Source organism: Protopterus annectens, chromosome 16.part0 (genome assembly GCF_019279795.1).
Source record: "Protopterus annectens isolate FY-2018-M chromosome 16.part0, PAN1.0, whole genome shotgun sequence".
Taxonomy (NCBI): Eukaryota; Metazoa; Chordata; order Ceratodontiformes; family Protopteridae; genus Protopterus; species Protopterus annectens.
Genome location: NC_056750.1, coordinates 627,569,830 through 627,597,218, shown reverse-complemented (window position 1 = coordinate 627,597,218; position 27,389 = coordinate 627,569,830). Strand labels below are relative to the sequence as shown.

The 27,389-nt window shown below is 37.7% G+C and overlaps 1 protein-coding gene across 2 annotated transcripts in view; it reads left to right on the top strand.

Annotated features, from left to right (window-relative positions):
* Window positions 1-27,389, top strand: part of INPP5E (inositol polyphosphate-5-phosphatase E) — a 1,512,334-nt gene that overhangs the window by 547,012 nt on the left and 937,933 nt on the right. For both annotated transcript variants that reach the window (XM_044058519.1, XM_044058518.1), the window contains exons 4-5: window positions 17,541-17,638; window positions 17,885-18,009. In XM_044058519.1, the coding sequence (XP_043914454.1) occupies window positions 17,541-17,638; window positions 17,885-18,009 (223 nt within the window). The remainder of the gene's footprint in view (window positions 1-17,540; window positions 17,639-17,884; window positions 18,010-27,389) is intronic.

Genomic DNA, 27,389 nt, shown 5'->3' with positions numbered 1-27,389 from the left:
GCTGGCACTAGTGGGGACATGCACTGGGAGGGTAACAAGTACACACACAGTATTTCCAGATGCAGCTCTCTGCAGCAAGTGCAGTTTTCCTTAACAGCCCACAGAGACCACAGTCAGTTCGGGGCTGGTTTCTCCCTCTTTCTCCAAATCCCTCAATAAGACTTCCCACTGGTACAGCTATAGAGTTGATAACTCAGATGAGTAACCAAGCCAAGACCTACCAGCACCCTCTCTGCCCAAACCATAGCTTTGTGTCCCTGCCCAAATAGCTGACAAATGCACACACTCTGAGGCTACACACACACCTGGGAGAGGCTGACACAGGTTTACTAGCTATGCCCCCTTCTGCCCAGATTATAAGGTAGTTACCACTTCCACCAGTCAACTCCTTATCAGCTACTTTAACGTCCGTAAATGGTGTCCAAACTTACTGTGTAATATTAATACTAATACAAATGGTAGTTTGACCAAGAGTAAGGGTATTAGGAGTGGCCACACAATGTCACCAAATGAACACGCAGTTACTCTGAAAACGTAACTATTTCTAGATTGATCAGCCACAGCTAAAGGTTTAAATATACTTAATAATAAATAATAATAGAAAAAGAAAATACTCAGTATATATTCAGTGACATCAGAGTTCAAAATCACAGGAAATATTTAAAACAACATTGCAGGACAGTCTCAAATAAAGAAAAATATCTAAACTATGCTTTGCTATATTCCTGACTATATTCTAAGGGAATTATACTGTTCCCTAGAAACTTGCTTCATCAGAGCAAATCAGATGTGGTGAATGGATCTTCTAGTTGTTGTCAGGTCAAAAGCAGAATATAGAATGCTCTGTCTCTCTAAGAGACTTTTTAAATTAATATCTCAAATATTATTGCTGGGCTAGCTTGCAGAATGGGCATACATTTTTGTCATCTGACTCTACCCCAGGTGAAACCCCCACTGCTGGAGCTGGCAGTATTTAGCATCTACCTGTAAAAATACATACACCTCAGACCTTTGGCAGATGCTTGAAGTCATAAAACAATTACATTCCTTCATGTTTTCAAAACTAGTAATTAGTTCAGTCTGAAGGCAATACAGAACGCTTCTCATCACAGGCTGCCTTGAAAACTGAAAGATACCACCTTTAATTCTGTAGCCATAAAGTAATTTAATTTCAACTATTTTTCTGAAGTTAACCTCCTGTATTCCAGTTTCTACTGTTAAACTATATACACTTAAACAGTTACAATAGTGCATGTACATTTCTGTTCTATTCCAGTAGGGCACACTGTGTATATATTTTAAGCACAAGCACTTTATAAAATACATTTTAACACACACATCTGTACAAACCAGTTTGGTATGCACATGACATACAGTTCTAATACAGTTGTAACACAAGCATCTTATATAAATCATGTCGATATTCATAAATGACATGTAATTATTTACAAAATTCAGATAGCTATGCTGGCAGTATCTCCCTTTTTCACAGGAGGGTAGATTTTTAAAGAAATTTATGAAAATATTATATCCACCAAAAACAAGAAAACTGTTTAGTACCACAAACGACGAGGAATAATACCTCCAAGTTCTTTTTTATTTGAACAGCAAATCTAAACTATCATAAAACTGAAAAGCACAGAAATTCATTTCTGTTAGCGCCTTGGCTTGAAACAGCCTTTACAGAGTAAATTCATGATATAAAAAACAAAGCTTTTATATAAGATCTAACATCAGTTAAATTAATTTACAATTATATCATTAAACAATTAATCAATTAAATATATTGCATACTTTTAAAAAGACAAATACATACATCCTAGCTTATTCTATATAACATTTCCAGTTACATTCTCTATTCATTCCCCTAGAATGTAAAGTATTATATTTTAATATAAAAACAGATTCCTTCTTTCTTAATGTATATTTTATAGTGTCTTCACCCATATAATCTGTTTTTACTTGTTCTAATATTGTTACCTTCAATTCACTAAAATCACCTTGATGTACCTGATTAAAATGCTCTGCTAAGGGGCTTGTAAATTTATTATTTCTTATATCTCTAATATGTTTTTTAATCCTTTCTCCAAGACTTCTTTTGCTCTCTCCTATGTAAAAATTATGACAAGAACATTTTATAGCATAAATTATACCTGTGCTTTTGCAGGAAAAATTACCTTATGTATGAAATGTAATGCCATTAATAATGTTGAAAGTTGATACTACAAATTTACATATTGTAAGTTTCCCACAAGGCATTAAACCTGCCCATTTCATTGCTCTGTTAACTGATTCCTGTGGTCTTCTATAAGAACTATGAACTAAAAAAATCCTTAAGGCTACGGCCTCGTTGATATGACAACTTTAAGACTACGTCTTTTAAAGAAGAAACTTCCCTTTTGACTATTTGCCAATAATTCCTAAGTAGCAGAGCTTGCTTATCTGAGGATGTGTATTTTGAAACATAATATAACTGTTTTTCTGAAGTTAACATACATTCCCATGTTTTTTATTATATTACCTCTGTAACTATTTTCTCTCTTAACCTTATTGTTGAACACCTTATTATAACTATTAGCCACCATATCTGCATTATATCCTCTATTGATAAACTTGTTTGCCACTTTATTAGCCTCTTCCCTGGCTTCATTCACATTATTACATAATCTATTTGTTCTTAAAATCTCACCAAAGGGGATGTTATTAACTATATGCCTTGGATGACAACTTAAAGCATGCAACATATGATTTACCTGATGAAATTTTCTAAAAATGCTGATTTTAATCTCTCCATTCTCTAGACCTTCCAGCATGATATCTAAATAGTTTACCTTAACACCCTCTTGTAAACCGTCATACTTTATCTGATACTTATTTTCATTTATATATGTAAGAAATTATTGTTTTTCATCTTGGCCTCCCTGAGAAATAAAAATAAGGTTCAGCGCAAACTTCTCCCCCCCCTCCCCACCAAAAGGGCAAATATCTATCCCAGCAGAGTGCTGCCCCCCTGACATCGCAGATGCTCAGGTGGGAGCCGTCCTCTCCAAAGCAAAAAACCCAGCATCAATGGGACCAGACGGTGTCCCCGGCTGCGTCCTACATGAACTCCAAGAAGAGCTAAACCCAAACATAAAACTACTGTTCAATCTCAGCCTTACTACAGGATATGTACCCAAAGAGTGGCGTACAGCAACAGTGGTCCCTCTCCACAAAGGTGGTGCCTCAACGGACCCTGGAAACTATCGCCCCATAAGCCTGACTAGCTTGGTCTGCAAAGTTATGGAAAGGATCATCATGGACCTCATAAATAAAGATATTGGGGACCTACAGACACTGGATCCTACCCAGTTCGGCTTTGTTAAGGGCAGATCCTGCCTCTTAAACCTGGTTGACTTCTTTGAAACAGTCACCAAGGCCATTGACGAAGGGAAGGTGGTCCACACAGCCTATCTGGACCTCGCAAAAGCCTTCGATACAGTACCCCACTCGGGCATTATAGATAAGCTCACCAGCTTAAATATAAACCCCTATGTCACTAGATGGGTTGCAAGCTGGCTCAAGGACAGAACCCACATGGTTAGAATTGCTGGAGCCATGTCAGACTCCAAACCAGTTACAAGTGGCGTCCCACAAGGCTCAGTCCTGGGACCTCTCTTGTTTGGTATATATTTCTCGGAGGTACAGGCCAACACGGAAGGACTGTGGCTGACCAAGTTCGCAGATGACTGCAAACTGGGCGCCATAATCGACTCTCCAGCCGACACAAGCATCCTCCAAAAGGGCCTCATAGAAACAGACAACTGGTGCCAGAGCCATGGCCTCAAGCTAAACGCCAAAAGTGTGTAGTCATCCCTTTGGCAAAACAAAGTGCCCACAAATTACCACATAGGTGGTAATCCATTAAATACAGAAGAAGTAATTAGGGACCTGGGGACCCAAGTTGATAGCAATCTCTCATTTGACAACCACGTGGCCAAAGTGGTTAGAAAAACATTTTATATAGCCCACCTAATCATGAAGGGATTCACATCTAGATTAGGGGAGGTCATTGTGCCTCTTTACTCATCCCTCATCAGGCCCATAATCGAGTACAATGCCCCTTTTGGGATGTACCTTACCAGACACCTGAAGCAACTGGAAAGACCCCAAAAGTACCTCACCAAGAGGATCAAAAGGCTCAAACAGATGCCATATGCTGCCCGGTTAAAGAAACTCCAGCTCTACTCAGTGGCATACCGCCTGCTCAGAGGTGACCTGTGCCTGACGTATAAGGCCATGCCCAACCCGGAATTAAGGGACATACTGCACCTCAAAAAATCCAAATCCCATCAAGCTACACGCTCGAGAGACTTGAACCTCAGCACTGAAATAAATAGGACATGCTGGAGGGACAAATTCATAACCCATAGGCTCCCTTCACTATGGAATAAAATCCCAGTCCAGGTTAGGCAGAGTCCCTCATTGATTCTCTTTAAGAGGAGTCTTGATGAGTGGATGGGAGATCGTAGGTTTACCCCGGGTATCACTTCTGTGTCACTGTTAGACAGAGGCACAGTATACTAACCTCGAAAAAGAGCATTGCAAAATGAATTTAAAATGGGTGGTGAAAGCCAAACATACTCTGACTAGGCTTATAAATGCCCTACGGCAGATAGCCTAGTATGAACCGAAAATATTTAATAAATTTTTGAAAAAAAATTACTTCTATAAATGTGTGTATTTTCCACCATGCCCATAAATAAATTGCATACATGGGGTCAAAAGCTGCCCCCATTGCTTTCTCCTGCAATTGTCTATATAATTGACCATCAAATTCAAAAATATTACTTAGCCAAAAATTTATTAACTCTTTAATGTATTGTGTTCTAGGACTGTCTTTCAAAAAGTATTCTATGGCTTGCATGACAAATTCATGATATATACTTGTGTACAAGCTCACAACATCCATTACTAAAAAATACATGTTGTCATTCCATTTTGCATCCTTTATTTTATCAATAAAGTCAAATGAATCCTTTATATAAGAAGGTAACTTTATTACTTCTTGTAATAAAAACTGATGCAAAAAAATGCCCCAAGTTATGAGTGAAATACCCACAGGCCGATACTACCGATCAGCCTGGTGGGTTTGACAAACTCCTGTGTATTTTAGGCACACAATAGAATCTAGCCATGGTGGTATTTTTGCTTGAAAATTTGTTAATATCAGATACTGTGAAGTAATTCAAACGAACACCCTTATACAACAAAATATCATATTGACTTTTAGCTTGTACATAAACTTCCAGTCCAACTTTTTCATATGTTTTACAATTATGTAAATGGTTCACACACATTTTGAAATAATCTTTGGATGTCATGACCACCAATTTTCCACCCTTGCCCGAAGGCTTAAATACAATATTATCATTATTTCTTAACTGCTGTAAACTCAACCATTCTTCCTTCGACATATTGTGTATTATATCACTTTGATATAATTCCTCATTTTTTTTTCTAATGCATACAAAAAAGCTTGATAGAATTTATTTATACTATCGTTTTTAAAATGCAGCATAAACACACTCTTTGCCTTTATTTTTGATGTATCTAACTTACTGTAAGCGTTAGCTTCAGTGTCCGAGTTGCAAGAATAATAACCCTCCTCACTAGAGGAAACAGTTTCATCATTAACAGTTAAACTAGAAGAACTATTAGTATTAAAAAAATAATCAGTAATATGCATTTTTCTTACCAATTTAAACAGCTCTCCTTTTAATTCATGCAGTCTGGGCAAGACAGTAGGTATAAATTTCAGCCCCTTCTCCAAAATAGACATTTCCATTATGTTGAATTCATAACCTGACAAATTGACAACATAACCACCAGTAATACTTGTTGCTTCAAATGTCTTATTAATAAGTCCACTTACTGCGTTTGGTATAAGAACCGTAGTTTTGTTTTCTATTTGTGTCTTGTCCATACCGGGAACATTTATTTGAACCTGGTTTATATTCCCCATTGTTCCGAAATGTTTTTCGAAAGTTGTCAACATTATTGGGTCTAGGTAATGCTGGAAAATGTTTTTCCTTATGGTCTCCTTCATCCGGTGACGATGCCCCACTTTCCTCTGAAATGTAGTTACTTGCTCGTCTCTGTTGCTCTTGCTCCCCCATTTGAAATTTCACCTGCTGACGTTTAGGCCGCTGATTGGCAGTGAGCACAAAAGCTTTTTTACATTCATAGTCCCTCAGATCTCTTTGTAGTTTATTTGTTTTTCTGTTCAAGAGTTCTTTCTCATACCCCATCAAATGTAATGATTTAATTGTAAATTAATTTAATTGATGTTAGATTTTATATAAAAGCTTTGTTTTTTTTTATATCATAAAGTTACTCTGTAAAGGCCGTTTCAAGCCGAGGTGCTAAGAGAAATTTATTTCTGTGCTTTTCAGTTTTATGATCTTTTATATTTGCTGTTCAAATAAAAGAACTTGGAGGTATTATTCCTGGTCATTTGTGGTACTAAAAAATTTATGAAAATATTTGGCATGGGAGATTTGAGTTCAGTACTAGGGGATACAAAAACTGGGCTAGGCTAGACAGAATTTACATTTCACAGGAACATTTGCATTTAATTGGAGGTCTTAATAGGCACCCAAGAACTATTTCAGATCATGTGTTAATAATAACTAAAATAAAAACACAGGGTAATGAAATAAAAATGAGACACTGGTGCTTTCCTACCTATCTGTTGAAAAGAGAGGAATTTAATTGAATCTCACACTGACACAAACGTTCTCCAGGAGGGGCTGACACAGACAAACAACTGGTGTCAGAGCCATGTACTAAAACTAAATGCCATGAAATGCATAATAATATCCTTTGGGAAGTCATCCATCCCTGGTAACTATCATATTGACAACACACCCCTTAGAGATGACCCAGCAGCCAGAGACTTAGGGACACACCCAGATAGTAATCTAGCCTTTCACCATCATGTGTCTACAGTGGTGAGGAAATCATTCTGTGTTGCGCAACTTATAAACAAAGGTATGGCATCTAAGTCCAAGGAAGTCATTGTTCCACTGTATTCAGCATTCATCAGACCTATCATTGAGTACAGTGCCCCTTTGGTATTTGCCTAACCAGACATATCCAACAATTGGAACATCCACAGAGGTTTTTCACTAAAAGAATACAAGGTGTAAGTAAAATGTCCTATGCAGACTGCCTCAATGCCTTATTCCTATATTCTGTCTCCTACGGGCTTTTGAGGGGAGCTCTGTGCCTGGCATGCAGGGCATTGTCAGACCCCACTCTGATGGACCTCCTGCATATCTGCAAAACAAACAGCACCAGAGTTACCCTTTGTTAAGACGTAAACCTTGCCTGTAATCTAAATAGTATCTGCTGGAGATAGAGTGTGTATCCCACAGACTACCATGTCTATGGAACAGGCTCGCCATCCATGTGAAGCAGAGTTCCTCCCTAACCCAGTACAAGTGCAACTTGGACAAACCGGAAATTCATCCCTGGTTTGGCACCTATGTCTCTAATGGACACAGGTAACCTATTCAGTTCCCAGACCCATGCTTACACTTATCAAGGGTATTAGAACTTGTCAGAGATTTGGGATGCATGGCTAGGCTTAAAAAGGCCTTTGTGGTCATTAGCCTAGTAAACATCTATGAATGTATGAATACATGCAGAGAAATGAGGTTTTAAAAAAAGTCAGGAATTGAACGAGCTATGTAATGGTTGACTAAAGGTGACTGGATATATTAAAAATGATGTATAATATGTGCAGTTGTGTCTGCATGGTTTGTAATATGTAATGTTTACTACTGAGATTGTGTCAGTATGGTTTATTTTCATTTATAAAAAATGTAAGATTGCCTGTGTCATAAATGGTAATTTAATAAAGATGTTTCCAGTTTAGAAAAAGAGTCTCCCTGAGTTTTACTACCACTCTTTCTACTTTCTATTGCCTTGTTATTGTGGTGACACTTTCTGATCTCAGATTGTCAGAAGTAGATGTTTCACATTCTGAACTTGTGTATATTATTTAAATACTCACTTATTTTTCTCTGGCACTTTGCAGCTGTTCCTCTTCCATTTCTGAAAGAATTCCTGTTTTGTTCTGATAGCCCTTCTAAACATTTCCCTTCTCTGATATTTCTATCTCCCTCATTTTGCTTTAATTTTGAAATCCATTTTCAACCTGTTCCTAGTGCTAGCTACCCTTTCATTGTCCTTGTGACGCCTGTGCCTCAATCCTCACCACTAACACCAGTGAGGGGCGTCTCATAGGTTCATAGGTAGGTACTAGGCTATTGGCCCTAGGGCCTATATAAGCCTAGCCAAAAGGTACCCTGGCTTTCGCCACCCAAGAAAATTATTTTCCTGTGCCACTGTCGAGCAGAGCCACAGAAGTGATCCCTGGGGTGAATTTCCTGTCTCCCATCCAGTCATCAAGATTTTTCTTGAAGAGTGCTAATGAGGAGCTTTGTTTGATATAGATGGGTAGTTTGTTCCAGAGTATGGAAAGTCTCTGGGACAGGAGTCTATCCCTCCAGCATGTTCTATTTATTGTGGTGACAAGGTTTAGGTCCCTAAAGCATGTAGCTTTGAGGGATTGGGATTTCTTTAAGTGGAGCATGTCCAAAACTCTGGGTTTGACATAGCTTTGTGTGTTAGGCAGAGATCTCCTCTGAGTAGGCAATATGCGACGGAGTAAAGCTGCAGATTTTTGAGACAGTCTGCGTAGGGCATCTGTTTGAGGCTAGTAATCCTCTTTGTGAGGAATTTCTGCGGCCTTTCCAGTTGTTGTAGATGTCTTGTGAGGTACATACCAAAAGGGGCGTTGTACTCTATAATGGGTCTAATGAGTGATGAGTAGAGGGGAACAATGACCTGTTTTTTCCTGGATGAGAAAACTTGTATGTTGAGTTGTGCCAAGGATTTCCTGACTACTGTGGTGATGTGATTATCAAAGGAGAGACTACTGTCCACCTGTGTCTCAAGGTCTCTTATCACACTTTTGGTGTAGGAGGAAAGGGTAACAAATAAATAAAGTAAAGTGTAATTTCCCTTAAGAGCACACAGAGATCACAGTCAGTCCAGGCCTGGTCACTCCCTTGCTCTCCTGGTCCCAAATAAGACTCCCCACTGGCATAGCTATAGGGTCCAGATCTCAGCCAAGTGGGCAAGCTAAAACCTCCAGCACCCTCTCTGTCCAAACAGTGCATCGTGTCCCTGCCCAAGTAGTGGATACACACACACACACACACACACGCACTTTGAGATAAATTTATACAACCACACAGACACTCCTGGGAAAGGCTGGCACAGGTTCTCCAGCTGTGCCCCTTTTACCCAGACTGTACGGTAGAAATCACTGCCACCACCCAGCTAATATTTATCAGCTACTCAAAGGCCCTTAAAAGGGTGTCCAATTAGTACTGTGCAATATTATTATCCAATTAGTAGTATAACTATAAACTGTCAAGGCTTATTAGAGTGACTTGATACAGGATCACTATATACATGCAATGTACTCTTAGAGCTTAACTTATCTCTACACAAAACAGCCACAGTTAAAAGGGTTTAAAAATATTTAATAATAAATAATTAAAAACCCAAGACAATACTTTTCACTACACAGTGCTGGTCAAGAGTTCAGAGATCACAGAGAAATACTTAAAATAATTCAGTAGTACATTTCTGACATCACAGAAAAACACTTAGTCTAATCTTTCTAGTTTTTAGCCATTTCTAAGAGAAAACACAAGTCTAAAATAAACTTACACATAGAGCAAAGGCAGAGTGCTGATGAGTTGGATGATCAAGACAAAAATGCTTAATGCTCTCTGATTCTCTCTCTTTTTAAAACTGCATTCCTGGTTCACATTACATCATTCTTCACACTTCCATGGGTTCCCAGGCTAACAGAAACTACATTTACATTCCTAACATCTCCTTTTGTTATCTTGCAGCTGGTCAGGAAGCAGAGCCATAAAAACACATTTGCATGTTTAAATCTAGCAATTTAACTCTTGGTTAATACAATAGAAAGAATGCCTTCATTTAGACCTTTTGGCACCATGTTTAGATCAAAGGGTCACAACATGCTTTACTTGGTCAGCTTTCTGGCAGCAGAGTGCACTGTTGTTACATTTTTTGCAGTTCCACATCTAACAGCAGTCTTTTCACATTTAAGAGACAAACCTGTGGCTTATATTAATATGTACAAATGACAGAATTATCTACAAAATTCTATCTGGCTAGGCTGGCAGCCTTCACAGTCCTAGTAATTCTTGATTTTTAACTGCTGTTCTGTCCTTAAATTCTTCTCTTTTTATTAAGTATTTGGAAAAGTGTCAGTCTCTCCTTTACTTTTGTTAACCCACATCTTTATCTGAATCCAAACAGAATCACAAACTCATGCGTTTTTGGATGAGTCTTAGTACTTTTGATGAATGAAAATGCTGTTGAGATATACATATTCTGTCCAACCTGTCAAAAATGCTGCATCTTGGTAGGATAATGCATAAATTCAATTTGAGCTCCTGCCACTGAAATAATATCCTCCATATTAAATAATTTCTATCTTCTTTCATATATTTATTTACAAATCTGCTTTAATATGTATTCTTAATCTCTGACTTCTCTAAGTGTGACTTTCTTTCTAGAGCCTTCTCAAATTATCCTCACTAATACAAATCAAGTTCCAGTTGCCACCCATAATTAAAATACCTTGTTGAAAACTTGTTTCTCCCTGCTTCCTTCTTGGTTCAATAGTCTTCATCTTTGGAGTATAAACACATGCCAAAGGAAACATCCTTCCTTGCCAGTAACTCTACCCTGCCACAGATCTTCTACTACTGTCTTTTTCTTCCTGTTTTACTACTGGCACCCCCTCTCCCTACCAGTATGATTATTCACCTCCTGCCTTGTCTGTGATATTCTGCTGAGTAATCACATGGAAACCTGTGCCTTATCAATTTCCCTTGCTCATTCCTCTCCAAATGCATCTCCTGTAACATTTTTATTTGCACCCTACACTTCTTAATATAGCTTATTCACTTCACTTTTTATCTATCCCAGTAAGGCCATTTACATTCCATGTTAACATTGATAGTGCAACCATTCTAACAAGTAAACATTGCTATCACTCAAAATACCTGATGTTTTTTGCAGATAATATTCCATTTGGCAAATTGTGAACACATTTGGAAGTGACAGGTCCAGCTTTTTTATATAACTTTTCGTCCCTTTTAGACCTTTTGTTATCTTTTTTTTCAGATATTGCAGTGCATAACTTACACACACACACACACACACACACACACACACACACACACACACACACACACACACGTACATTTCCAGCATGCACAAATTACACAGAACTGCATTTAAAAGGACAAGAACAAATACAGCTGTTCCAGTTAAAAGATAATGTTCCAGTTGTACAACTCATACAGGTCTTGCATGTACAAAAGCTGATGTTTTCATACTGCAGCATGATTGTACCTGTGATTATTCTAAAGCTAATGTTAATTCCCTCTCCAGCATTGAAAACCACTTTTACACATTTAGAAAATTTAATTTTTTTATACTAGCACAAAGTTAAAGGTTCTGACCAACCTTCAGATAATGAACTAATGTTATAACTGTATTACTGCTTTCTCATACTGCAGTCAATGGGTCACTGTTTGAATTTAGAAACTAATAGTTGCTCTCTTGTTTTTTAATTCCATTTTCTACTCTCAGTATGGTATGTGCCATTGTCCTTTTAACCTTAAGTTGCTCTCTTTCTTGAGGAACTGCTGAAAAAGTCACTTAAAACACACTCACTGAGATTCATTAACAGCACCTACAGTAAGTGTACACCATTATGAGTGAACAGACAATACAAGCATAACTCTCACTTTCTTACTCCTAATTTTAGTCCTCCTACTGATTTTTTTTTTTTGCAGCCTTACATATCGGTGTGGGGGGATTTGTAAGGGTTACGACAAAGTGTAAATTACATGTACGCTCAGTATAATCTTTGTGAGTGACTAGAAAACAAATAATGTGGTAGGGATGTTCTTGAATACAGATCATGTACACTCATTGTAAGCATTAATGAATCTGGCCCACTGTCTAGTAGGTTTTTCATTGATGTCTGCCTTATCTCAGGTGCATGTGCTTGCGGATGTATTCTGAACTTATCATTTATCAGTTTAACTTCCTTTCACTTTCATGTTATTTACCTTGGAAAACCGGATCTGTTTTTACAAAGTATTATTATTCAGTGCAGTAATCTGTTTGACTCTGCATTTACTTAAGCTATTACTTATGCTTTGAGGTTTTTAATATGAGCTGTTCAGTTCATAGTAATGGACTCATTCCCTAGCAGCTGTAGTACCACACATTGTTTTAATTTACATAGCACTTTTGTGTCTTTTCCTATTCTGTATATTGTATATCTTCCTGTCCTGTATACTATGAAAAATATGTTGTTTTGTTTTGCAAATTTTAGCCAAGCCTGGATGTTTTTCTGTATAAGAAAAGGTTTCCATCGTGCAACCCTACCCCATAGCCCAGACATATGGAGAATATGGGAGATTGTTGTCACATGTAATACACAACCAGTACTTGCCAGAAATTCCTGTAGCTCCTTCAGTGTTGCTGTTGGTCTCTTGGCAGCCTCCCTGACCAGTTGTCATCTTGTCTTTTCATCAGTTTTGGAGGGACGTCCAGTTCTTTGCAACGTCACTGTTGTCCCATATTTTCTCCACTTTTTGATTGTCTTCACTGTGTTCTATGGTATATCCAGTGCTGTGAAAATTTTTCTACCCTTCTCCTGACTGATACCTTCCAACAATGATGACTTTGATGCTTTGTAAGCTCTCTGTGAATCATGACTTTTGCTGTAGCAGGCAACTGACTAAATGTCAGTTAATCCTACTAGGACAGCTGAACTTTATTTGTGGTTAATCAGAATCTCTTTAATTGATGGCAGGTGTGTACCCAAGAACATTGAATGCTGTAATTAAATCAAAAGGTGCTTCAGCAAAGTACTAGTTTAAGGGTGTGTACACTTATGCAACCAGCTTATCGTACATTGTTTATATTTTCCCCCCTAACAGATTTGTTTGTTTTTCAATTGAATTGTACAGGTTATAGGTCACATTAAAGGTGGGAAAAGTTTTGAAATGATTTGTTGTGGTCTCGTTTTTTTATATCACAAAAACCTGGCATTTTAACAGGGGTGTGTAAACTTTTTATATCCACTTTCTGTGTGTGTGTGTGTGTGTGTGTGTGTGTGTGTGTGTGTGTGTGTGTGTGTGTATATACATATATATATATATATATATATATATATATATATATATATACATATATATATATACACACACACACACACACACACACACAACACACACACACACACGTTTGTGTAAATATATAAATTGAAAGCCACCTGAAAGATAGATTTAAATCAGTAAAATGGGACACTGCTTTATCTACTCCCCTTCCAGTACAAATGGGAGTCCCAAAAGGATCCATTCTAGGGCCACTGCTTTTCAACATCTTCACAAACCTGCTCTGTACCTCCTGCCCACTTTCCTCTATTATCAAATACGCTGATGACTCTACAGTCATTACAATAGCTAACTCTCCCTCTGAACTCTTATCAGCTACCCAAACATCCTTTAATTCAGTTGAAACATGGCTCTCAAACAACAAACTCATCCTCAACCCTAAGAAAACAAAGTTCCTACATTTCCTTCCCAAAACCTCCAACCATATAAAATCCTCTTTTACTATCTAGTCACTCAATAACACTCCTATTGTAGTTGAATCTAGCTCAAAACAACTTGGAATCACTATCGATGATCAACTAAAATTCGACCTCCACATAAACAACTGTATAAGGAATACTCACCTTACATTAGGCCTACTTTTAACTGTATAAGGAATACGCACCTTACATTAGGCCTACTTTATAGAAATAAAATATTTCTCACCCAGGAAGCTAGAATAGCCCTCACTCATGCCTACCTTCTTCCCTGCCTAACATATTGTTCACAAATCCTTACTAACCTAAACTCCTCTCTCCTCACTAGACTTGAGGCCACATACCATAAAGCAGCGAGATTTGCAACTCAACTATCCAATAGATCTCACCACTGTCTCTCTCCAAGATATTTAAACTGGCTTGAGTTGCCCCACCTATTACTCCTCTCCCAGCTCCAAACCATACATGCAATTCTCTATCAACCATCTTTCTGTCCAGCCTTACACACCATTATCTCTCACTATACTCCTACAAGAAGCCTCAGAAGCTCCTCCCAAGACCTCTTAAAAATCTATAAACCAAAATCTAAAGCAGGGTGTAGCCTATACAGCTGTTATATCTCTGTCAAATGGAACAAACTTCCCTTCGAAATTCGAACACTGAAACATCCCAAACAATTTAAACTAACTCTAAAAGAATATTTCAACAGGAAGTGGATCTGCCAATGCTCAAACCCACCTTGTAAACCCTCTATTTCTCTCCACTAATCAATAGCTTTTTCCCCTCTCTCTGAAACTTCTATTCCATCCTGATTGTTTTAATTGTAAAATTAACATTCTACTCCTATGTTGCTCTTCTATTCTAACTACTACTTTAAAAAAAAGTGTTCTATTATCTACCTATTTTTTTCTTTACATTATTCTATATATTATACTTGTATTTATGACAAAATGTAATCTGTATATTCTCAAAAATTCTCTTGTAGCCTGCTAGCTGATTGCTTTATTCCACCTGTATAATATAGCAATAACCCACGCCTGAGTGTGAGTAATGCTGGATTTACCCATGGTTGGTGTGGTTTGATCATGAGGGCGAAGCCAAACATATATTCATTTTATTGAAAGAGAATCACGCTAGAAGAAGTTCATAAGCAAGATTACAAAGAGACGCGAAGTAGATCTGTTCATAAGTTAGCTGATTTAATGTGACAGATTAAACATCAACTGTTGCTCTTAATAAGTAGCTTTAGAAATATATTTTTTAGAAAACGTTTATTGTGCTGTTGATACACAACGAGATACAGAGCACGTTTATGTTATGGACAGTGAATGAATTATTAGAATTTTTAGATTGTGAAGAATATATTTAGAGATGAAATGTTCTTGTTTATTACAGTCACTATTCTTAAACAACATATAGAGACGCATTAGTGTGTAAGAGAGAGTTTTAGGATATGATTATGTTACACGTAGTTCGATTCTCTAGGGATCGAATGTGACAGTTGCTAAGAATGTTTATATTTGCATTTTTGCATTTCTTATATTTTTATATTTTTAGATAGTGAATGAAATATTTCTATTTTGCATGGTAGGACAGAATATTAGATTGTCATAAGCCTTCAATATTATAGTATTTAACACTTATAACAATCACAAGCATATAGCAATGTACTGTCTGTTTAAATTAGAGCTTTGCTTACTAGAGTTGGACAGCATATGCCGCCTTTGAGATCTATTTGGACAATGTCAGCTGTGAGAGCTTGATATTAATTGATGTATTAAGTTATTTAAGTTAATGGTTCTAATAACAAGATTTGATTGGAAGTTATTTTATATATAAAGAGTGTTGGTACTTGATTTAATTGATCTGATGAAGCATGCGCAATGCATGCGAAAGCGCTTATCCTGTTATTTGCACTGGAATAAAAGAAGATTTTAAGGATTTATTCTCGTGGTGTATCCTTACAGTTCTTTGGTGACATTGTTATTGCTATTATACAATGACATTATTTAAGAAAAAAAATAATTACTTTTCTTAAATAATGGCAGTGTATAATGCCTCCTTGCTGCCCTTCCTCAGCTGTCTGGTATTCTGCTGCAGTTCTAATGTACTGCGCATGCGTATGCCTACGCAGTACATCAGAGCTGTGGGCAAAAGCAATGGAGAAAGCAAGATCTCCTTTGCTTTTTACAAACTGTCTCGCTGTGTTAAAGGAGTTTGACATAGCAAGACAGCTTTAAAAAAAAAAAAGCAATCTCCGTTGCTTTTTTTAAAGCTGTCTCGCTATGTTAAACTCCTTTAACATAGCGAGACAGTATGAAGCAATGGAGATCTTGCATTCTCCGTTGCTTAAAAAAAAGAGTTATAGTAATTGAAAACGTCTGGGCAACAGGACCTTTTTTCCATTACTATAACTGATTTACAGCGTGCACGTTTTTGAATATTAATGGGGGGTCGTTGTATAATACCTGTTAATGGCAAAATGTTATATCTATTTACTGGAGCATTTCTCCCCGGGTCTCTGCTGAAAAAGGCTTCGGCTCAGTCAGACATTCCCGGTCAACAAATGTAAAATAAAATAAATATATACACGTGCACACACATGTATATGAATGCATGTGTGTGTTTTTCTTCTGGGAAAATACTAGAGTTGTATTTATAATTTAAGGGCAGTTCAGTAAAGAATTATTTTGGCAAATAATAGAGAGGATTAGAGCTCTGAAGTGATAATAAGCTGCTTTCTCTTGTCCAGGGTTGGATTCTTTCAGCCTTTATTTCCGTTCCATATGCCTCTGAGCAAGTTATTTAACCAGTCAGTGCTGTCTGCCTGAGTCTGAATAAGGGCCGTATGGTTTATGAACCTATGTTTTACCCCAATTAACAAATATAAATAAATGAATAAGTAAATAAAGTTTTAAGCCATTGTTGTATTCTGTGTAGTGATCAGAAGTTCAACACACAGCATAATTAATTGAATTTCATCTAGCCAAAGAATTTTGGTAGAAATAATAAGGAATTGACCATGCAGTCTGTGATCTATTGCAGAATGATGAAAGGTATGGAAGGACTGCAACACTAAAATTATTTACAGAATTGACAAATTTATACTCATATGTGTTTGAAAAATCTTACAGACGTTAAGTTTGTTGTCTGTACATTACATGAGATGGGGAGATAAGGGTATGATTTTGACAGTATAGTTTTCAGAAATGAGTAGAATGTTTGGACTTGTGTTAGAATGAGTAGGAAGATTAAAATGTGAGTGACAAATGGGAGTGGGAAGATTTCAAACGAAATTATAGAAAATAGTGCTTTACAGAAATTGTAGCAGGCAAGGAATGTATTACATGAAGTAGTGGTGTGTAGTGAACTGTGCAAGTCTTTAGAAGGGTTCATAGTTGCTTAGGGTAAAGAAGGGAACAAGAATGTGGCAATACAGTATTTGACACCACTTGAGAACAGTCCAACAGTCTGTGCAGGGCTTCTTGCATCAACATATTTATATTTAATCTAGTTCTCAAAAAATAGCTGTTGAGATGAGCAGATATCGTCCATGTAACAAAACTTCTAAGACTTGGAGCCTTTAAGTTTTAGATAAATAAGTATGTTGAATCTAAATTTTCGGTCTTTTAAGGGCTATATGTCAAATGTTTGCATGCACGTTTCTTTGTTTCTTGAATATTTTATGGAGCGTTGTGATACATAGTTAAAAACATGAGTTGATATAAGATTTCCAGATGTTCACAGGTGTTGTACCTTTTTTTAGGAGCTCCCAGAGAATTTGGATGACTTGCTGTTGCCTTCTGATGCAGATTTTGCACAGGATATGTATGTTATTGGAGTTCAAGAAGGATGTGCAGAGAGGTACGCACAAAACTTTCTCCATCATGTTTCCCACTAATTGTAAGATTTTTTTCAAATAGAAATGAGTATGTTGTTGTGAAATGTTGTCGCGGTGATGTTTTTGACACCTTCTTATATAGAACTGCATTAAGATTAAGAACGCAACAAACTATTTTATGAATCATGAGAATCGATGACTATATAGAAGTGTAGCTTTATTTTGATGATGCAGCATAATGACCAATGTTTTTTTCTTGCTCTTTGTAGGGATCAGTGGGAAATACGTTTACAAGAAATTTTGGGACCTCATTTTGTTTTGCTGTATTCTGCTGCACATGGTGTACTCTTCCTAGCAATTTTCATAAGAAGAGATCTTATCTGGTTTTGTTCAGGTATTTTGTCAGAAAATACAGTTTATGAATTACACTTGTATCAACCTATAGACATAAGACGTACTTGATTTTGTTTAATGTGGAAAATAGGGGTGGATATGGACAATCATTGCCATACAGGCAGCATTTCTTACTGAAGCACTATCTTTTCATTTATAAGTTGCATTAGCCTTAGGCATATTGATTATATGTTGCCAAGGATATAACAATTGGACAGCCTTACAAAGCCCAGGGCTGCTTCCACATATGCCCAGGCTGCTGGTTGCACAAGCTGCAAATTAGAGAAAACCAGCAGCCTAGGCACCAAAGGCTTCAGTACTTTCTTGCTGCCTTTAGAAAGTGCTCCTCTTACAGCCTTCAGAGGATCAACAGTCAGTTTATAATCCTCCATTGCTGGGCAGATAAGTTAACTTTAGGGAAAACCTTGTGCAATGTTTTATTTTTTATAAGTAAAATGTAGTGATTTCTGTAAGAAGCTGTATATGTTATTTAATTCAGTTTAGTGTGATTTTATGCAGTTGTAAAGAAATCAGTTGGTCTAACAGACTGTTTATGTTCTACTTTTAACTTTTATTTTTTGTGCTTATTTTAAGTATTTTTAGGGGAAGCGTGTGCTTATTTTGTAGGACTTGCTGTGTTTTTTTTTTGGGGGGGACAAATGGGTTTTGGGAGTGTCATTATGGATTTTACTTGTGAACACTGTTTTTGACAGCTCACATGTCACTAACTCACTCTAGCTGTGCTAACCGAGAATTAGTCTCAGTTTTTGGCAGAAGCATGAACAGCATACCCTTCCCATGGTTTTACCTTCCTCCAGTCTCAATAAAAAGAAAACTTAGAAGGAGCCATTGCCAACACAGCAAGCTCAGTCTGTTCCTCAGCTGCTGGTCAGTGGTTCTGTTGTGGCCATTACTGTTTCCTTAGACCACTCACTTTTATTCTCTTGGTCCCACTGGTGTACTATCTTCAGGCACAGTGGACCAGGAGTCAGCCACATCCTCTGCAGCTGTTCAGGTGCCCCTTGGGAATGGGGTATTGTTGGTTGTGTAGTGGGGAATGTGTTGTCAGACTGAAACCTTTTCTCCAGAGTTAAGGGCCATCCACATTCATTAATCTTCCTCAAATTACATTTCTGTGCATAAGTAACAGTCTACTGGATTGGTTCAAGTTTTATTGCAGGTATTAAAACCTCTAGAGAGTAACTGGACTTTTTGTGAAAAAAAAAAAATGACAATTCCCTCTTTTGCATAGGGGTCACTGTCTGATGATGAGGAAAGGGACTGGGAAATGGACATCCTCTAATTATTCTTCTGAAGTACCTGATTCTGTCTTTGAAGATAGTGTTTCCTCAGAATATCCTTTGAAGGAATTTTCGGTACTTGCGTATTATCGCAACCACATTTTGAAGTCACCGTTAATTCTAAAGTTATACCGAAAGTACTTTATCCTGCAGTGGGAAGGGGTCTCTAAACTCCAAAAATTTTTGCTATACTTTTGTTTGTGAAACAGGGAGAGGGAAAAAAAAGGCAAAACGTTCCTCCTCATGGATGATACGGTCCTTTACCCATTAGAGTACATTTATTGTTCTAATGGGATGAACCATTTCAGGAGATGGGGTAGTTCTTGCTGGTATAAGCTCTTCTAATGAAAACTAACCCCAAGTACCCATAAAAGATTACCACAGTGAGTAATCAAAATACAAGAGAGGTATATGGGAATGTATAAAATGGGAGTTGGAATTCTGGTGAGATGTTTATGGGAGTATGGATTGTATTAGCGTTCTTTAGACAAGGTAATTAGTACGGTGACGAATCGGGAACTAAGCTTGTTATGTGTAAAAAACCAAAAACCCGTAAAATGTCATTGTCAGACACAATATAATTTTTGGGAAAATGTCAACACACACACATTACATATTCTTACTACATTTTTTTGTTTACAGTTCTAACCTGCATTTCTAAAACCAATAACTCATAACTGCACAGAGTACTGATAACAGAGCTATGCATCTACTTAGCTAATTCAAAATGACAGATGTAATTTTACATTGATTCATTTTCTTTTCTTTGTGCTGTGGCAAAGAGTTTTTATAAAATGATGCATTCTTATGATTTCACCATGAAAGATCGACTATTGGGAAGCCTGTTCTTACTTTCCAAAGTGCTAAACCAAACAGCAAATTACTCTTTTCCTTTCTTGTGTGTTAGTTATGCAGTCAAATGTGGAACTTTACGCATGCTCATTTAACATTTTCCTAACAAGCTTAGTTCCCGATTCTTCAGCTTGCCAGTTTCATTGTGTATACAATGATAATATTTCTATCAGTTGCATCTTCGTGTTTTAAAGAACACTTGCAGCTGCCGCAGAAATTTGGTTGCGATAATATGTAAGTACCGATTTTTCTTTGTCTAAAACTATTTCATGGGTGAATTAGATGTTTCAGTTGGAGCAGTCTGATATTCCACCATCTTTTAAGAAGAAATACGATTTATTACAAGTTGAATTTGCATGTCTTGCTGCTGTTCCTTCATCAGCTTTGGAAGATGTTTTTGATATTCCCTGCAATATGCCTGACAGTCAGCCTGCAGCTTCTAAGAAGGCATGCAGACTTCATAAAGTTACTTGGACTTACAAATATTTGTTTTCTTTTCCCAGATCTGATTGTACAGCTACTTTTTGTGTGAAATCCTGCTGCAGCAAAAAAAAAATAATTAATGCTGATTACTGTCCCTCTGGTAATGATGGGAAAGCTTTTGATAGACTTAGAAAGAATATTTATTCTTCAGCCATTTTAGACTTTAGAATTCTAAATTATCAGGCTTGCATGTTAAATTATATGCTGGTTTATTTTGACAAAATGAGGAACATTACATCCATTTTTTTGTCTTCAGAATGAAGCCCTCCTTGAATTCTTTGTTTCTGTTGCCCAGGTAACTAAACATTCTTCTGCTTCTGTTATGAGGCAGTTTTTCTTGGGTGCATACACAGAAGTTTTCTGAAGATGTTAAATCTGAAATTTTAAATTCTCCTTTGACTGAAGAGGTTTTGTTTGGACCTTCTGTTACTCAGGTGCTCAGACTGGTGAAAGAGGGAGATTGATCCAGGGGATCACTCAGATTTTTCAGCCTTCTTTCTCCATGTCTGCTAAATCCTTTTCTATAAACTCATGATGTTCATTTTACTGTTCACTGCTGCAGTAGCCTTAGCTATATGGGTTATATCTTGCCAAGGATATAACAGCCAGCCAGCCAGCCCCAAAGCTTCCACGCACCCAAACTGTTCGTCAACTCGTGTACACTTTGCTGAGACTTTCAAGGATCTCTGATCAGCTTATGCTGTTTCTTTGTTGGGCAGGTAAGTTCCTTTTGTGGGGGGAAAAACTACTTTTCAATGTTTTTTGTTTATTAATACTTTATCTTCAAGAATGTTAGTTTAAAGCTAGAAGTTTGTATTTTAACTGAATGTCACAAGACTCTACTGAACTTTTAAATAGGAGCTTTTTTCCCTCTGTTTAAAAGTTGTTTAAAGTAACTGAAAACCATTTCTTCTGTGGCCAAATTGTGTTTATTTTACTTTGTCGGACTGTCAAAGTGTTTTAACTTGCCTTTTATTGTGTTTGACTGTGGAAAAAGTGTCTTTTTAAAGACATTTAGTTTTTTTACTGTTTTTGCTGCTAATTAACCCCTGGAAAGAGGCACCATTTCTGGCTTCACCATGAAACAATCTGTCATTTCCACAGCTGGGCCTTCTTCCAGCCACAAAAAAGAAAGAAATTAAGCAAACAGCCTTTGCCATCCCAGCAGGCTAGCAGTTTGCCTCAGCTGAAGGTGGGTGACTCTGCTGTGACCATTAGTTGTACCACAGACCACTCCTCTTTTACCGTGGATCCCACTGGTGTAGCAGCACCTACAACCACTATGGACCAGGGATTAGCCACGTCCTCTGTGGTAAGGGAGAGACACTCGTGTCTATCCTGGGAGGGGGAACAGGGAAGGCTTCTCTCTTTTGCTAGAGTGTTCTGTCCAACCCTGGGGAAGCTGCTGCAGCCATTACTAACACCATTGGTCCCATTTTTCCTGTCAGAAGGAAACAGAAAGCTAAGCATGTATCTGTTCCTCAAATTTCCTTAAACAGAAGTAGTTTACTGTGTCTGGCTTGGGGTTTAATTCAGGCTGCTGATCTTTCTTAAATCATTTCTGGTAAAAGAAAGAGGGATACCTCCTTTCCTGAAGAGGTTCAAGATTCTGAGTCTGGGCACAAGGATGAAAGGACACAAACAGGGTTTTCTCCCCGATTTCTGATTCAGACTCAAAGGAGTACTCCGTTTCTTTCTGTCCATATTGGGGGGGGGGGGTTGCTTTCTCTGAGACTACTTCTAGAATGTGCCAGTGTTTTTAGTGGGAGAACACTGAGGTTTGTCAGTCCATCATAAAATACTGTATGTTACAGACAAACTTTCCATAACCTGCACCCTCTCCTCCAGTTTTTTCAGCTTTGGAGGATGTCTATATTACTGCCTGCAGTTTTCCTGGCAGTCAGCCAGCTATGCCTAAAAAGGAAGATAGGATTTATAAATGTCCTCAGTCTTTTAAGTTTTTAAAGACAGAGGTGTTCAGTGCTGTCAGTCTCAGATGGGGAACCCCTCAAATAGACCTCTTTACCTTTTCTGAGCACCACCTGCTTCCTTGGTACTGCACAAGGAATCTGACGTCTCAAGCCTGGAAGACAGATGCTTTCTCATTCACATGGATGGGGAAGTTCCATTATGTGTCTCTTCCCTTACCTCTCCTCCCAGGGCTCCTCCTCAAGGTCCAGAAGGAATATGCAAAACTTGTACTTCTGGCACCTTTCTGGCCAAGACAGCACTGGTTCCCATTCTTGTTTCACCTGTCAAAGGGAACCTTTTTGAGAATCCCTCCAAAACCAGATCTAATTACACAACAGAAAGAACAGTTCCTTCATGCCAGTCTGAACTTTCTCAACCTGACATTTTGGATGATAGGATTTTAATCTCTACTAGACACAACTTTTTTGAGCAGGTGGTTTAGAGTCTACAAGAATCCAGAAAACCTAACACCAGAACGCTGTACACAGACATGTGGAAAAAGTTTCCTATCTGGTGCTTTAAACACAACCTCCAGCCCCTTCTAGAGGACACCCCCACAGTACTCTAATACATGTGTGACTTGTTTCTGTCAGGGTTGGCCTATCCGTCTGTTAAGGCTCACTTGTCAGCCATTAATGCTTGCTTTCCTTTGGAAGCCTCTCTGTTGCCCAGGACAGATGTTAAACTTTACCTCAGGGGAGTTTTTACACCTTAAACCCCCACGAAAACATGTTGCTTGGAAGGCCTTGACTTCATCCTGCTGGGTCTTAGAGCTCCATGCTCTTAATCCTCCTTTACTTATCTTCCACAAAAATAGGGTAAGCCTCAGGGCCAATCCATTTCTAAAGGTGGTTAGTTTAACTTTACTCAGTTAAGCAGTCAGTGTGCTTACCTTTTTCCCCAAGCTGAAGAGTAGAGGGGAAAGGATATTGCACTCTTGAAACGTTCACAGACCACTGACATTTTACCTGAGCAAGACTAAGGATATCAGAAAAACAGATGAACTGTTTGTTTCCTTTATGGACTCCAGGATAGGACAGCCAGTTTCCAAACAATTTATTGGTTCCTGGATTTTGAAAGCTATTTCCTTCTGATACTCTCACCATGGGGAAAAAAAGCTTTAACCTCTGGCCTAAAGCTCACACCACTTGAGCAGTAGCTTCTTCAGGTGCTTTCTACAAAGGAGTGGATATCAGGTCCATTTTTGGAGCAGCCTACCTGGTTATCTGCTCACACCTTCACAAAACATTACAAGTTAGATGTTTCCTCTAGGTCCAGGACTCTGTTTGCCTGAACTATTCTGTCCAGCTTCCTGGATTCTTCTACTTGTTCTTCTTAAATCTACCACCCTGTCTGAATGTCTTTGCAGCTCTGGAAATCACCACTCTGTTAAGAATATTGAAACAGTGACTTGGTCAGGACTGAGAATATGCAGCAAAAAAGATTTGTATCCAAAATTCATCATAAACAAAGTTTTTCTAACACTTATTTGCACTGTTTCAGCTCCCACCCCTTCAGCAGAAACGTACAGTGGTCAAGGGCCAGTTTGTGAGAGCTGCATGCATGGTATCACAATTCAGAGATTTCCTGGATGAGTGTGAACACATCAAGTATATGTTCCTGGTCAGAGATTGCCCATCAAGTCGGGTAAATGAGTTGATGTATGAAGTTATCAATAAATGTGAGAGGATTTTTTTTGTCCCCATTCTTCAAGATGAGTCTAGTATAACACATGTAGCTTCCCAACATTCCACAGTGGAACCACTTTTTACCCTGTACTCCACATCAGAGATAGGGAGAGCATGGCCATGTGTCACCGGGACTTCAAGTATAGTGGAGCCTTCATTACTCCATTTAGTGTGGACAGCGGAGATGTAAAGAGAATTTTGGAGAAGAACTGGACCCTGTTGAAGGAGGACACATAATTTGAACAAGTTGGGTGATAAACCTCACATAGTGTATAAGCAGGTCGTAATTTAAAGACAGTAGTGAAACATATTGGTATCGGAATTCTTTTCCCCAAAAAACTGTAAAATGTGGCTTCTGTTCTAACTGTAAATTTATTATAGTATGTGAAAAATTCAAGATAGGCAGTCACACTTTTAAATTAAAAAGTTCATTTAATTGTCTTACTAGTGGCATAGTATACACTGCTGTATGCCAAATTTTTTTAGCATTTTACATTGGTAAAACTGAACATAAGTTAAAGGACTGTGTGTATGAACACACAAATGACATTAGAATCAATAAGGGAACAAGTGCATTAGCAAAACATGCAGGAGATGCTCCAGGTCATTCTTTTAAATTTGTGATCATTGAGAAAGTCACACAAGGTGAACGTAGAGGTCCATGGCAGCTGTACTTAAAAAAAAAAAAAAATGTGAGCTTATTTTGACAACTTTATTTGCACGTCAACAGCTGATCCGGACTTAATGGTCACACCTCCACTGGTTGTTTATTAAAACTTAATGCTCTAAAAAGATAAAATTTAAAATGTTGGTTCCCTTTCAATAGTCCATTTTTATATTCAGTCTTCTAAATTGATTTCTTTGAATTTTTTGTTGTGCAATAATAACAACCTCGAGACATTGTTATTTAAGAGATTAAGTGAAGAGTTTTAATAGGGGTGTATAGCTTTAAATTTCTATGAGTGAAAAAGGGTTTGGTTCTTATGTGACTCAGGATGTTATATAAGCTTCCTTTTTAACTGGCTTGGATTTTTCACTGTTTTATCTGAAGAAGTTTTGTACTTATTAAAACAAAAGTGCTAAAACCAAAGGTTTCTTTCGGCTTCTGAGTGTTTCTCTGGAATTGTTTTTGTGCTGGGAACTACAAGTTTAGAGCCTCTGCAGAAAATAGGATGAGCTGTTCCAAATATAATTTCCAGAACATTCATCCATTCCTCCAGTGCTGTCAGCTTTAGATGAAGTGTATGCCACTGCCTGCAATTTTTCTGATAGCCTGCTGCCCCTAAAAAGGCAGATAGATTGTATAAAATCCTCAGTCTTTTAAATGTTATATAGTCATCCCAAACATATCCAGCAGCTACACCTTTAGTTAATTATACTGCTGCTAAACATTTAGTTAATTCTATTCCTGCACTTTCTGACAAGGACAAGAAAATTCACTGGTACTGGAAAAAGTGTATGTCTCTGCAATTTTGATCTTCAGAATTTTGAATTGTTAGGCTCATATGGTTTGTTTATTCTGACTAATTTTGAAGGTATGAGGAATGTTTTGTCTGCAGACTGTTTTTGTGAGGGAAATTTGCTTTAAATGGTTTACTTTGTTCTGTTGTATAGGCTACAACTAATTGTTTAAAATGTGTGTATGACTGTTAATACTTCTTCCAGGGCTATGACCACTTGTCCCTTTTTAGGGGGTTTGCCTGGGTGCATTCTTAGAACCAGCCAGATGATACGAAAAATGAAATTTTAAATTCTCGTTTGGATAAAGACTTTGTTTTTGGTCCCTGTGCTGCAGTGATTATCAGAAATGTGATTAGAAAGGTAAGGTGGTACAGTGTGTCTCTTAAGATTTTTCAGGCATCCTTTTCCAATTTTTGAAGGGATTTTGTAACCCCTCATCCAGTTTTGGCAAGAAAGAAAATAAACAGTTTATGCAAATTTCTGGTAAATGGGTAATTAAGAAATGGCAAGTGGGTTTCAAGAAGAATTCAGCAATACCCCAAAACCAAGAATAGTCCAGCAAGTCAGATTGACTGTTTGAGACCTTGTCCCACTCCCCCTTCCACCCTGGCAGTTCCTTTTCCCCTTGCAGTAGCTCTGAATCTCCACTTCTCTCTGGCAACATATAATGTCAGACAAATGGGTTCTGAAGATCATTCATCAAGGTTACAGATAGCAGTGGGAGTAAATACCTCCATTCCAGGGGGTAATTCTTCATCCACCCAGCCAAACTCCTCAAATTCCCCTGTACTTCAGATGTTGTCTTAGGGAGTAATAAAGCCAGTTCCTCCTTCCTGGTTTGGGAAAAGCTTTTATTCAATATTTTTTTTTGGTACCAACGAAAGACAAATACTTGGAGGCTATTTCTGGATCTTTCTTTCCTAAACCAGTGTATGATAGTGCCCAACTTCAGAATGCTGTTATCCCTTCTTCCTATTTATGTTTCCTGATAACACTAGATTTAAAAGTTACTTGTCATCACATCCATATTTATCCAGACTTAAGGTTTTTCTTAAGGTTTTGTTCCTCGATCATATTGTTAGTTCTCTGCCTTATCCTTTGGACTAGCCACTGCACCAAGAATGTTCACAGTGTCTAGCTCAGTTGTAGCTTATTGCAGACTACAGCGTATCCATATTTTCCATACTTAAATGACTTACATTCTTTGCATAGTCTTTTTCGAAGTGTCAAGAATCTCTGATTTGAGTGAGAGGTCTCCTACATAAGCTGGGATTCTAACAGAACATTCAAAAATCTTTTTTTGACTCCCATCACACAGGATTGTGCTCCTAGGGTGTCTGCTCAGCACCTCAGTTCAAAGAGCTTTTCTTCCACAGGGAAAAAAATTGATATATATCTAAATCTATTTCTATGGTTTTCCAGTCATTCTTCGGTCACTGTGAGAGAGTACCTTAGGAATTTAAGTCTTATGGCATTTATGATACTCATGATGCCCCTGGCAAGACTCCACATATGAAAGATACAGTGGTATCTGATGTTTCTGTGGTTACAGCACCAAAAACCATTTTCTTTTCAAATTCAAGTTCTTGTGCTTGTCAGAGGAGAAATCTCTTGGTAGAGATAGC